At 45.3% G+C, this 13,113-nt stretch overlaps 1 protein-coding gene across 4 annotated transcripts in view; it reads right to left on the bottom strand.

Moving 5' to 3' along the window:
• Window positions 1-13,113, bottom strand: part of Lyn (LYN proto-oncogene, Src family tyrosine kinase) — a 124,050-nt gene that overhangs the window by 34,226 nt on the left and 76,711 nt on the right. For all 4 annotated transcript variants that reach the window (XM_052717641.1, XM_052717642.1, XM_052717638.1 and 1 more), the window contains exons 9-10: window positions 10,137-10,319; window positions 8,436-8,512 (exon numbers count right to left, since the gene is read on the bottom strand). In XM_052717641.1, coding sequence (XP_052573601.1) covers window positions 8,436-8,512; window positions 10,137-10,319 — 260 coding nt within the window. The remainder of the gene's footprint in view (window positions 1-8,435; window positions 8,513-10,136; window positions 10,320-13,113) is intronic.

Raw genomic sequence — 13,113 nt, 5'->3', positions numbered from 1 at the left:
TCCTTCTGCCACTGTGCTGCGCCCCTTTGCCCCCCAAAAGAGTTCCTGTTTTTCGCTATTTTTAACCGACAGTGAAGTGTTTTTCTATTTTTTCCTGGAAGAAAACTGCATATTATCTAGTTACGCAATCCTGACATCGGCCCCAGTTTCACTGTCCATTTTGTAAGTTTTCACGGCCCCAAGGGTTGTCACATGCTTAAAACGATGTTTGAATGAAACTCGTTATTCAAATGGATAAAGAGAAATGGGGACAAATTCCAGTAACTATGTGGGATGAAGTCTAGTGTTCTAAAGTACAGTAGGGTGACAGCAGTTACCAGTAACTTATTGTGTATCTCGAAACAGTTAGGGCAGTGATTTTTGAATGTTCACTGAGATGACTGAGCAGGTAATAGTGCTTGCAGCCAAGCTTGATTTGAGTTTGATGGCGGGATTCCGCATGATAGAAGGAGAGAAGAGACTCCTGCAGATTGTCCTTCGACCTTCACATGCATGCTGTGCACAGACATGTACACATGATAAAAATGGGTTAATTTTTTTCAAAAGTCACATTGCACTGGGGACAGTAGCACATGCAATAATCCCAGGACTTTCATGGCAGAGGCAGAAGGATGATGAGTTGGAGGCCAACCTGGGCTACATAGCAAGACTCTGTCTCAAAAATAACAGACAAAAGTAATCACACTGTACATTATAAATATGTACAATTATTTTTATCAATTAAAATATTTTTAATTTTGAAAAGAGAACATTGCCATGCCTGAATCTGATTACTAAAATAATGTGATATATTTGTGTCCCTTTGTTTTGAACATCAAAATCATTAATTATAACAGAGGAACAATTCATGCAGAAAAAGCTTTTCTGTATCATGGAATGTTAGAGCTGAGGCTGTGGGACACCTAATGGGTGTGTGGCCTTGGAGGTGAGGAAGACTGGGGCCTTGGAGTGACCGTTTCCAGAGAGAAGCCTGTTTCCTGGCTCGTAGGCTAATGTTTTCTGGATCATTCACACTATCTTTTGCCATCTGAAAAATGTAGCAGTGTTTCTTCTGTTTCACAGGATGAAGGAAGCACTAATTGTATAGGCTCTTGTGCATTGGGAAGTCATGGTTTCCAGGCAACCACTCCCTAATGATGCACATTGAGGCATCTTGTCCTGATCCACATGGCCCCTTTACCTACAGCAGCATTCATATCACAATACTCTGTTGGAACTAATTAATTCCCACTTCATTGCTGGTCTTTCCCACTCTTGTGCTATCAAGAGGACCTGAAAGTGCAAAGGCCGCAGTAGAGAGGCGCCCGTGAGAACGCCAGGAAAGAGGAAGGACTGGGAAAGCAGCAGAGAATGTGGCCTCCTAGAAGATGTTCAAGTCAAGCTGGGCGCTGGTGGTTCCACTTGCCACCAAGCTGAATCCTGTGCGCCAGTGCCTCTTCCTCTGTTGAGGAAAACTGGTCAGTGGCATCGGCAGTCAGGCTACAGACAGCAGTGCTGAAGGACTGATGTGTAACTTGGTGGTACAGTGCTTGCCTTGCATGCACCTGTCTAGGGCTCAATTCCCAGTGCTGAATTTATTTTTTAAATTTGAAGTAAGGCTTTGAACATAAAGTAGTTCCTTTATTATAGTGGTTCTCAACCTTCCTAATGCTGTGACCCTTTACAGTTCCTCGTGTTGTGATTCCAACCACAAAATTATTTTCATTGCTACTTCATAACTTCGATTTTGCTGCTGTTATGAATAGTAATGCAAATATCTGTGTTTTCTGATGGTCTTAGGCGATCCCTGTGAAAGGCCTATTCGAAGTCCAAAGGGTTCTTGACTCACAGGTTGAGAACCACTGTTTTATCAGGATATTATGGGAGCAATGGTGATGGTGAAGGAAAGATGCTGGATAACAGTCATAGCTGGGAAATGAGAGCCTGATTTCTTTTCAGTTCCTCCCGAAGACAGAGCAAAGAAACAACATTCACATTATACTGCATCTGATGATACTGGCAGATACTTTAGAAGCTTCCTAAGGACTTTTCCATCCTGACCCTTCCAGCTTATTTATCACAGTCTGATCAGTCTCCTGGGTATAGAAAGAGGTGATAAATATGCTCAGGTTTATTCCTTTCTTCAGCTTGCTAACTTAAAACTTAAACTGTGACTTAAAATTTAATACCAATGAAAAAATGCATCTTGAGGATAATTACTGCATAATACAAAGATTTAGACAGGGGTGCATATGTGTAATCCTAGCATGAGGGAGGCAGAGGCAAGAGGATCAGGAGTTCAGGGCCAGACTCAGAAGAAAGAAAGATGTATGTTGACAAAAAAGATGAATGGAAAGATGAGGAGTTAAAGAAATCATTAACTCGTCAGCAAGGCAAAGACCTGCGAAAGCGGAAAAATGCCCATCGCGGTAGGCCAGGTACAAAGTTGTCACAGGGTGAACCCTAATCACCAAATGACAATGAGGCACAGGTGAAAGAACCAATTATCTGTAGTCAGAAGTACCAGGACGGAGTCTGAGGATTCCCCCTGAATGTTCAAGTTTACTCACTCATTTGCAAAACATATTAGATAGCAATATAAATCATTCAAGTTGTTGGGCTCTCATTGGGTAAGGGCATGTTTTACCAACTAGAAGATGCTAAAACAAACATTAATTGTTGCCATGATCACATGATCATAACGAATTGGCTTTTGCAGCTTTGCTCAGAGATAAGTGTGTTTCATTTCTGGTGAAGCTGGCATCTCAGAGATGTTGCTGCCAGGTAGCAATAAATGCTTTGTTTCTCTGGGTTGGAAAGACAAAGTGATTGATCTGATCACTGCAAGGTCCTTCTGAATTCTGTACTTTATTTTCTTCTCTGTTTTCCAAGCCTGTGATTCCACCTCTGGTGCTGCCCCAGGGTGTTCCTAACTACTTTCCACCTCTTCTCCTGCCAAGCGTGTTTCTTCTAACAGCTGGAGTTTACGAAATGGTCTTCTGCTTAGAAACATCGCTTAGAAAAGCACAGAACTGCTTCATTAATTACAAGGAGATGTGTTCTTGACAAAATTTCTTCATCTCCACCCAGTGAGCAGTAGGTACATGGGCTGAAGGGGGTGGCTGAAGAGCATGGATTACACGTGGGCCCCATGAGACTTTTCAGAGCTTTTCTGAGACAGGAAGTGATGAAGTCAGCTCTCACATGAACTGGGAGGTGGCCATGTGCACCAGGGGTTTTCTGTCTCAGCTGGGCACCCAGAGAGGGTGGGGAAGAGAATGTAGAGAGGAAGTAGGTCATGGGGAAGTCCCAACTCTGCCCCTCACACTTTTCCTCACTCTTCTGAGGCTATGATTGTTAGCAGACCCATCTCCAGTCCCAATAACCAATCTCTACTGTTGACTATAGTGGTATCCATGGTGACCACTCATTTTCTCCACTCTTGACCATATATGACAGTGATAATAGGACAGAGTGACCATCGACATATTAACTGCTGATTAAGTTAGGGCTCGCATGCCGAGTGCGCTCATCTGATTTCCACCTCAAGAGAAGCTGGGGAAAAGATAGAGGGTGTGGGGGTGGATTATCTAAGTATCTGGCCACCAGCTATGAGCTTGGATTGATTTTATTAATATTCACTGTCTCATGTGATTCACCACAGAAAATGGACAAAGTTAACTAGAAGCAGGTGAGACGTTAAGAGAGGGCTCAATTGATACGAAGACTTTAAGAAAAGCACACGAAAGAGGAGGCAGCACACTGGGTAATGACCCCGGAAATGGAACCGAGAGCATCGCAGTGGTCTCAGAAGGATTGCAGAAGTCAGTGTGTGAGGGATGTGACTTCAGGCAGGGGTGAGCTGAGTCCACCGCCTCAGTAACAGCAGGAAAAGTCACAAGCAAACAGAACAAACAATAATGACAGCAAGGCTGTCATTAACGGGTGAGAGTCTGGGTGAGGCTGTGCCTTGAATAAATATGAACTCAAAAGGATTTAGAGCTTAGTTACAAAGAAAGCATATTCAGCTAGGGGTATAGCTAAGTGACAGACACAAGTGTCATGTGTACAAGGCCTGGGGTTCAATCTATGAAGGAACGAAGGGAGAGAGGGATAGAAGGAGGGTGGGAAGATGAAAGGAAGGAAGGACGGATGGATGGACGGACAGGAGGGAGAAAGGAAGGAAGGAAGGAAGGAAGGAAGGAAGGAAGGAAGGAAGGAAGGAAGGAAGGAAGGAGCTGGTGCTAAGCCTGCATGCTCAGGATCTCCCTGGCTGCTGCTGACTGTGACACTCTTAACACTGTGAAAACTGTGACAACAGTTTTCCCGTTTACCTTGAGGATTTAGCAGTTTTACCCAGGGTCATCCACCAGGAAAGATGCTCTGGGACATAGAAATAAGAGCTCATCCAGCACAAGCTGGAGCTTCTCCAGTCACCAAGGGGACTCAGACTAGTTCCAGTGAAGTCCCCGACACCTGCCTGGTATCCAGTTGCACAGCCACAGTTAGAGCAGTCTCTCTGGGAATCATGTCTGCAAGCTACAAAGGCTTAGAAAGCAACTGTTGCTTCATCTTATGTATAAGTCAGAAAAAATTACCCTCTATCGTAGCCTCAGACACCCATACTTAAGCTCAGAAATTTCAACTTCAACAAGATAATGTTTTTATCAAATAAGATGTATAAAATCAAATAAGCATACCTATGCAAAAAGAGAAAGACATCCTTTGGATTCAGCATATACCCTGCCACCACATCTGACTCAAAGAGCTATGTGTACAAACTGACCCTCAGCCAGACTGAAGAGCAAGTCTCAGGCCACATGTGCCATGTTTCCATATCCCTGCCCCATGTGAACCTTTTCTGTGGTCCTTTAATCTCTGGCCTAGTAGAAAAGTCCACATCCACTGGAGCAGAGGGCCTCTTTATCTGTGTTCAGTGTGATACATTTATCAGACTTCTGCTTTCTCTGCTTCCTGTTCTGTCAGCTTTGTGGGTCCACAGCTGCACCCAGCCATGCTGCTTTTACTGCAGGCCAGTAGTCTTCATACTATGGTCCTGATTATGGCCCTACAGTGGCACCTCGGAGCCAGGGCCAGGATGGGTGTTTAAGGCTGGCTAAGAAGGCAGGGCTACTGGCTCCTTTCCTTCTCCCTTCTCCACTATGGCCGTCACTCTTCCATCAGATGCTCCTTTCTTTCCTGCTTCTCCACCATGGCCATCACTCTTCCATCACATGCTCCTTTCCCTCCTGCTTCTCCACCATGGCCATCACTCTTCCATCAGATGCTCCTTTCCCTCCTGCTTCTCCACCATGGCCATCACTCTTCCATCACATGCTCCTTTCCCTCCTGCTTCTCCACCATGGCCATCACTCTTCCATCAGATGCTCCTTTCCCTCCTGCTTCTCCACCATGGCCATCACTCTTCCATCACATGCTCCTTTCCCTCCTGCTTCTCCACTATGGCCATCACTCTTCCATCACATGCTCCTTTCCCTCCTGCTTCTCCACCATGGCCATCACTCTTCCATCACATGCTTCTTTCCCTCCCCCTTCTCCACTGTGGCCATCACTCTTCCATCAGATGCTCCTTTCCCTCCTGCTTCTCCACCATGGCCATCACTCTTCCATCACATGCTCCTTTCCCTCCCCCTTCTCCACCATGGCCATCACTCTTCCATCAGATGCTCCTTTCCCTCCCCCTTCTCCACCATGGCCATCACTCTTCCATCAGATGCTCCTTTCCCTCCTGCTTCTCCACCATGGCCATCACTCTTCCATCAGATGCTCCTTTCCCTCCTGCTTCTCCACCATGGCCATCACTCTTCCATCACATGCTCCTTTCCCTCCCCCTTCTCCACTGTGGCCATCACTCTTCCATCAGATGCTCCTTTCCCTCCTGCTTCTCCACCATGGCCATCACTCTTCCATCACATGCTCCTTTCCCTCCTGCTTCTCCACCATGGCCATCACTCTTCCATCACATGCTCCTTTCCCTCCCCCTTCTCCACCATGGCCATCACTCTTCCATCAGATGTTCCTTTCCCTCCTGCTTCTTCACTATGGCCATCACTCTTCCATCACATGCTTCTTTCCCTCCTGCTTCTTCACTATGGCCATCACTCTTCCATCACATGCTCCTTTCCCTCCCCCTTCTCCACCATGGCCATCACTCTTCCATCAGATGCTCCTTTCCCTCCTGCTTCTCCACCATGGCCATCACTCTTCCATCAGATGTTCCTTTCCCTCCTGCTTCTCCACCATGGCCATCACTCTTCCATCAGATGTTCCTTTCCCTCCTGCTTCTCCACCATGGCCATCACTCTTCCATCACATGCTCCTTTCCCTCCTGCTTCTCCACTATGGCCATCACTCTTCCATCACATGCTCCTTTCCCTCCTGCTTCTCCACCATGGCCATCACTCTTCCATCAGATGCTCCTTTCCCTCCTGCTTCTCCACTATGGCCATCACTCTTCCATCACATGCTCCTTTCCCTCCCCCTTCTCCACCATGGCCATCACTCTTCCATCAGATGTTCCTTTCCCTCCTGCTTCTCCACCATGGCCATCACTCTTCCATCAGATGCTCCTTTCCCTCCTGCTTCTTCACTATGGCCATCACTCTTCCATCAGATGTTCCTTTCCCTCCCCCTTCTCCACCATGGCCATCACTCTTCCATCACTCTTCCATCAGATGTTCCTTTCCCTCCTGCTTCTTCACTATGGCCATCACTCTTCCATCACATGCTTCTTTCCCTCCTGCTTCTTCACTATGGCCATCACTCTTCCATCACATGCTCCTTTCCCTCCCCCTTCTCCACCATGGCCATCACTCTTCCATCAGATGTTCCTTTCCCTCCTGCTTCTTCACTATGGCCATCACTCTTCCATCAGATGCTCCTTTCCCTCCTGCTTCTCCACCATGGCCATCACTCTTCCATCACATGCTCCTTTCCCTCCCCCTTCTCCACCATGGCCATCACTCTTCCATCAGATGTTCCTTTCCCTCCTGCTTCTCCACCATGGCCATCACTCTTCCATCAGATGCTCCTTTCCCTCCCCCTTCTCCACCATGGCCATCACTCTTCCATCACATGCTCCTTTCCCTCCTGCTTCTCCACCATGGCCATCACTCTTCCATCACATGCTCCTTTCCCTCCTGCTTCTCCACCATGGCCATCACTCTTCCATCACATGCTCCTTTCCCTCCTGCTTCTCCACTGTGGCCATCATTCTTCCATCAGATGTTCCTTTCCCTCCTGCTTCTTCACTATGGTCATCACTCTTCCATCACATGCTCCTTTCCCTCCTGCTTCTCCACCATGGCCATCACTCTTCCATCACATGCTTCTTTCCTTCCTGCTTCTCCACCATGGCCATCACTCTTCCATCAGATGCTCCTTTCCCTCCTGCTTCTTCACTATGGCCATCACTCTTCCATCACATGCTCCTTTCCCTCCCCCTTCTCCACCATGGCCATCACTCTTCCATCAGATGTTCCTTTCCCTCCTGCTTCTCCACCATGGCCATCACTCTTCCATCAGATGCTCCTTTCCCTCCTGCTTCTCCACTATGGCCATCACTCTTCCATCACATGCTCCTTTCCCTCCCCCTTCACCATGGCCATCACTCTTCTATCAGATGCTGGTGGTGCAGATTACATTCAGATTTCCTCCTCAGATGATGAGCTGAGGTCTAAGTATTTCCTCTCAGACTGTCACTAGAGCAACGGGGACTGTCCTTCCTAAGGAGTTTTCAGCTTCCTCCAACAGCTCTTAGGTGTTTATGTCCACTGGAATGTCTCCCCCAGTACACACTGTGGACTGTACCACATGTAACTTTTTCAGCCCGAGCCTCCAATGGCCAACACTGAAGAACAATACAAGCACATTGCCAAACATGGCTAACAGATCCAAGCAACTACTGGCACCATTCAAATGCACATTCCCTGCTGTGCCAGGCATGTTGCTTGTTTTCTGGGTAATTTGCCTTTGCTTATAAGCAGACTTCAGAAAGTATGTGACTCCGAAAACAGGCAACTCTTGGGTTAGTATTAGAAACATTACAAGTGAATGTATCTCAGACTCCTAATGAGACATCCAGCAGGGAGGGAGACAAGGAAGAGTAGTCAGGGAACACTGAGAACTTCAAAGTATCAGTATATTAGAATCACAATTAAACATATGCTTGACTTAAAAGCTGCTGCACTTACACAACATGGCATTGCCTCTCCAAAGTGCTGAACACCATTTCTATGAATTACAGAAAGTAATCCAGAATAAAGAGGTTGACCTGCTTCACAGAAGATGATATCCCAACATGTCTGTACACACACACACACACACACACACATACACACACACCCTCTGTGAGCACTCAAAGGGAGTTCCTTCTCCCTGACATAAGACATTGTGTCTGCAAGAGCACACACTCACTGGGCTCTCTGATACTTCACCTGAGCTGAGAAGTCAATGAGCTTTGGGAGCAGCACCTTGCCACCTTCATCACTCTTGAGGAAATCCAGCAAGCTGCCTGCAGACAGAGGAACGACAGTCAGTGCAACTCAAGCACCGGAGTAAAGCAATCCCGTCAAAGGGCTTGCGGGGGGAACGTGGGTGGAGTGTCGTCCAGCAAGCACAAGACCCTGGGTAGAGCACTTGCCAGCGTGTTAACATCCTGCAGCTGCCTGATCACTTGTCTGGGACAGAAAGACATGAAGCATGTCCTCAGGGGTGGCCTTTCCCTTGTAGGCATCAGGCTAGGCTTGCTCTGTCCTGTTCCAGCAAAGGAAAGAGCCAGAGGCTCTAGGAGAGCTTTTGCCTGGGAACAAGCTTGTTTCCTAGCGCTGACAGCAGCCTCTCCTACTTCCTTCGGTTTCATATCTATGATACCTCCTTTTCCTTAGAACTCCCAGCACCAATCATGGGTAGCCTTGGTCTACTCACTTATCACAAAATGGGCACAGTAGCTCTATAGGAGTTCTTGTAAGGATGTAAGCAAGAGGATGTAAGGCAGACAGTGTGGGGTTTGGAGGGTAGAAACACTGTACTGCATCACCCATGACACGGAACCACAGAATGGCACTTCGTCCTTGGACACAAGGCACTGGCAACAGTGGTAGATGGTAAGAGCTCAATGAATTTAGATATTGTTATACTCCACACCTGTATTTATGGTTCAAATAGTGTTAGTTAATTCAGTAGTGTTTATGAAATCACAAAGCACCTAGCCTTGAGTACGGTTTCTCAGTTACAGCAACCAAAGCCATATAGTTTTTATTTCTATTTTTAGCAATATCCTTGAGGCTAGGGACACAGCTTAACGGGAACTCATTTACACAGCCTTGGTGAAAATAAAACACAACACTGAACATGTTCTCTTCTGAGGAATGTTTTCAGTAACTGCTATTCTGAATAGCAGTTATTAACAGATATTCAGTTTTAGAAAATGTAATAACCATGCTTCTAATCTATTGGCTAATTGACTTCCTATCGATTAGCTGGATGCTAAGAGTACTTGTCGTCTGTGAGTGAGGACCTAGGTGTGATCTCCAGCATTAAAAGCAATTACTAACATATTGGCTCTGACAGCATACTTTACTCCCTTTATGTATGAACAATTATTAATTAAGATTGTTGCTCATGTTTCTTTCTTCATTCATTTTTCTAAAGATTTAAAACAACGTGAGAGTGTATCTGTAGCAGACTGAAGGTGAAGAAAAGAATGATGATTGAGAGCCATTCTGGAAAGGGCTAACAGGAGGAAAGATGGCTGCCGGAAACCTCTTTAGGGGTTCCACAACACGGGAATTTAACCTCCAGGGGTTAAAACGCATGAACTAAATCTGTGCACTATCCAAGCTCTCCGTGTGAGCCACATCCACAGACCCTACATTAACATTTTTAAGCAACACTCAGAAATTTAAATACTGCTATGTAGAAAAAATAAGCAGTTTTAGAATTATGCCTGCTCATATTTTAAGTAAATAAGAAAAATTCTGTCCTCTGACTATGCTTATGAAAATACCCTTTCTATCACTTTCTGACTTTCCAGTATTGAGCATGTTTCACATTAAAACAGAGTGTTCTCTGAACCCTTGAACATTTTGCTTTGGGGCTTGCCTCCTTTAGGGCTACAGACTGTGAACATCACTCACCCTTGGCCATGAACTCAGTGATGATGTAGATGGGCTCCTCCTTGGTGACCACAGCATAAAGCCGCACCAGCTTGTCATGCTGCAAGGTCTTCATGAGGTTGGCCTCCTCCAGGAATGCCTGCACGGACATGGTGCCTGGCTTGAGCGTCTTTACAGCCACCTTTGTGCTGTTGTTATAGTAACCTGGGCAGGCAGAAGACAGCAGAGCAGGGTGGTCAAATGGGGAGTTCAAACACTGCCCTTCCTAAACGCAGAATGAGGAAGCTTAGTTACAGACTGAGCAGGCCCAAGATAAAACACTGCGGTGTTAAAAACCGAAGGACCATGACTGGAGGGTATGTGAGAGTTCTTTGTACTCAGTCCACAAAAGTTTAAAATTGCTGCAAAATCAAAAAGATTTTATAAAACAATAGTTGTGAAAATTCTATATGCATTTTACTACAAGGACTAACATTTTCTTCTAGTTAATAAAATGTTATTCAAGGCAAAAATAAACAAGAAAATCAAAACTTTATAATACAAGTGAGAACGAGAGTGCAAGGGCCAGTGTAAAAGACAATGTATCAGCACAGGCACGCTCAGCCCGGGTTATTGGTAATGGAACAATCACAGACACTTTTATACAGTGAATATGTAGACTTTTTTGTTTCTTTGTCTGTTTTTTTTTGTTTTTAGATTTATTTATTATGTATACAGTGTTCTGCCTGCAAGGCCAGAAGAGGGTGCCAGATCTCAGTACAGATGGTTGCAAGCCACCATGTGGTTGCTGGGAATTGAACTCAGGTCCTCTGGAAGAGCAGCCAGTGCTCTTAACTGTTGAGCCATCTCTCCAGCGCCCCTGTTTTTGTTTTTTAAGATACTATGTAGCCATGGTTGGCCTCAAACTGGTGTTCTTCCTGCCTCCATCTCCTGAGTGCTGGGATTTGAGTGTGGGTCTGCATGCCTGGCTTGCATCATCTTTACAATCAGGATGAAGTGTAGTATTTATAAAAGCTGCTTATACACATGCTTGAAAGTATAATACGCCAGGGTCAAATAAATATTTCCCAAGGTTTTCGAAGGACTGGTCTTGGGTGACTATCGATGAGAAAGGGTTTGCTGCTGAAGACCAGAGGTCGTGCCTGGCCACCTCTTCTGGAAGGATACTGGGAGTCCTTTGGGCAAGAAACCTGAATTTCTTCCTCAGTGTTTCCCACCCCTCAGGAACACTGGCTTGTGGAACCCCTTGAGAAACACCAGCTCTTTAATGCAGTCCCCTCAAGGTCTTGCTATTTTGGAAACTGCCTCAATGAAGTACTTAAGTTTAATCCAGATTTTCTCTTAGGAAATCCCTTTTATTTTTAGGAATTATACAAAGCAGAAATATAAATGATAAGTAAAATTCCCTTCCTCTGCTCTGTTTCCATACTTCTCTTGAAAGTGCCATCCAATAAAGTTGAGGAAAGATGCTCAGCTGGTAGCCCTCTACAGAGGCGCTGTGGTGCCACCTGGCGCTGCGGGGGCACACCTTCAGGCAGTGGACCAGGCGAGGTCAGGCCCCACTGCAGGCTAGTGAGTCATGGTGGTGGGCAGTGGGCTTAAACCACAGTGACTTCTGTTGTAGCACTGGGGTGACTTCTACTTGTTTTGCTCTTTTCTGTTGTTATTAAATTTGTCAGTGAGTATGTATCTATCTTTTTACAAGAGGATTTTTAAAAATAAATATTTCAAAATGAGCAGGAGGAAAAAGGCATTAGTTGCTATGGGTAGGTACCCTTAGCTAATGATTTTTCTTCTGGCCATTAAGAACGAGTTCTCTGGGTGTGGGGTGTAGCTCAGTAGTAGAGTGCCTGATGCCCGTGTGTGAGGGCCTAGGTTCCCAGCCCTGCAAAGAAAGGAGGAGGAAAGGGAGAGGGAGACAGAGAGGAGAGGAGGTGGTGGCTGGTCTCTATTAAAATATTTCCTTTTTTATACTATATGACACTTTATTATACTTTATTGTGTAATAAGATTAACAGTGTCACTTAGACCATGTAGACAAAAGTGGAAGTAAGTTTTAACATGTGTTGAAAACAGTAATAGAAAAGGTAACAGGGTGCTGGAGAGACGGCTTAGTGGTTCAGAGCACTGGCTGCTCCTCCAGAGGACCTGGGTTCAATTCCCAACACCCACATGGCAGCTCACAACTGTCTGTAACTCAAGTTCCAGTGGATCTGACTCCCTCACAAAGACATGCAGGTCAAACACCAATGCATCTAAAAATAAAAAATAAAAAGAAAGAAAGAAAGAAAGAAAGAAAGAAAGAAAGAAAGAAAGAAAGAAAGAAAGAAAAGCTACCACCAAGCTGGGTGGTAGTGGCACAAGCCTTTAATCCCAGCACTTGCGAGGTAAAGGCAGGCGGCCAACCTGGTCTACAGAGCTAGTTCCAGGACAGCCAAGGCTACACAGAGAAACCCTGTCTCCAAAAACAAACACACACAAAAAGCTACCACCTAAACATCACAGAATGCTAAATAATATTGATTTGCCATTTAAATGCAAAAATAGTGCCTTTTTATAAACCTTAAGAGCAGTTTAATAATATATACCATTAATATGCCTTCTAAATTACATTTGAGAGGCTGGAGAGATGGCTCAGAGGTAATGAGCACCTGTTGCTCTTGCAGAGGACATGAGTTTGATTCCCAGGACCCACATGGCGGTTCACAATTATCCATCACTCAGTTTCAGGAGACCAATTGCCCTCTTATGATCTCTGGGAGCACGAAGCCTGTAGACAGACAACATACGTACATGCGGGCCAAACAGTCACACATTAAATGAAACAAAAAAATCCATAAAAAGTAAAATACACTGAACCATAGATTCCATTATGAATGTTTTGTTAATTTGTGAACAAGCCCTTAGTTATAAGAGCATACTGGTAGCAAAACATAAGAAGAAACTACACTCTTGGGAATAGGGGGCTGGATCAGTGTGTAAAATGATTACTTTGCAA

Source organism: Peromyscus californicus, unplaced genomic scaffold (genome assembly GCF_007827085.1).
Source record: "Peromyscus californicus insignis strain IS unplaced genomic scaffold, ASM782708v3 Scaffold_5__1_contigs__length_169319896, whole genome shotgun sequence".
NCBI lineage: Eukaryota > Metazoa > Chordata > Mammalia > Rodentia > Cricetidae > Peromyscus > Peromyscus californicus.
Note: the sequence above shows the minus strand (reverse complement) of the source record. Positions and strands in the feature narration are given on the sequence as shown.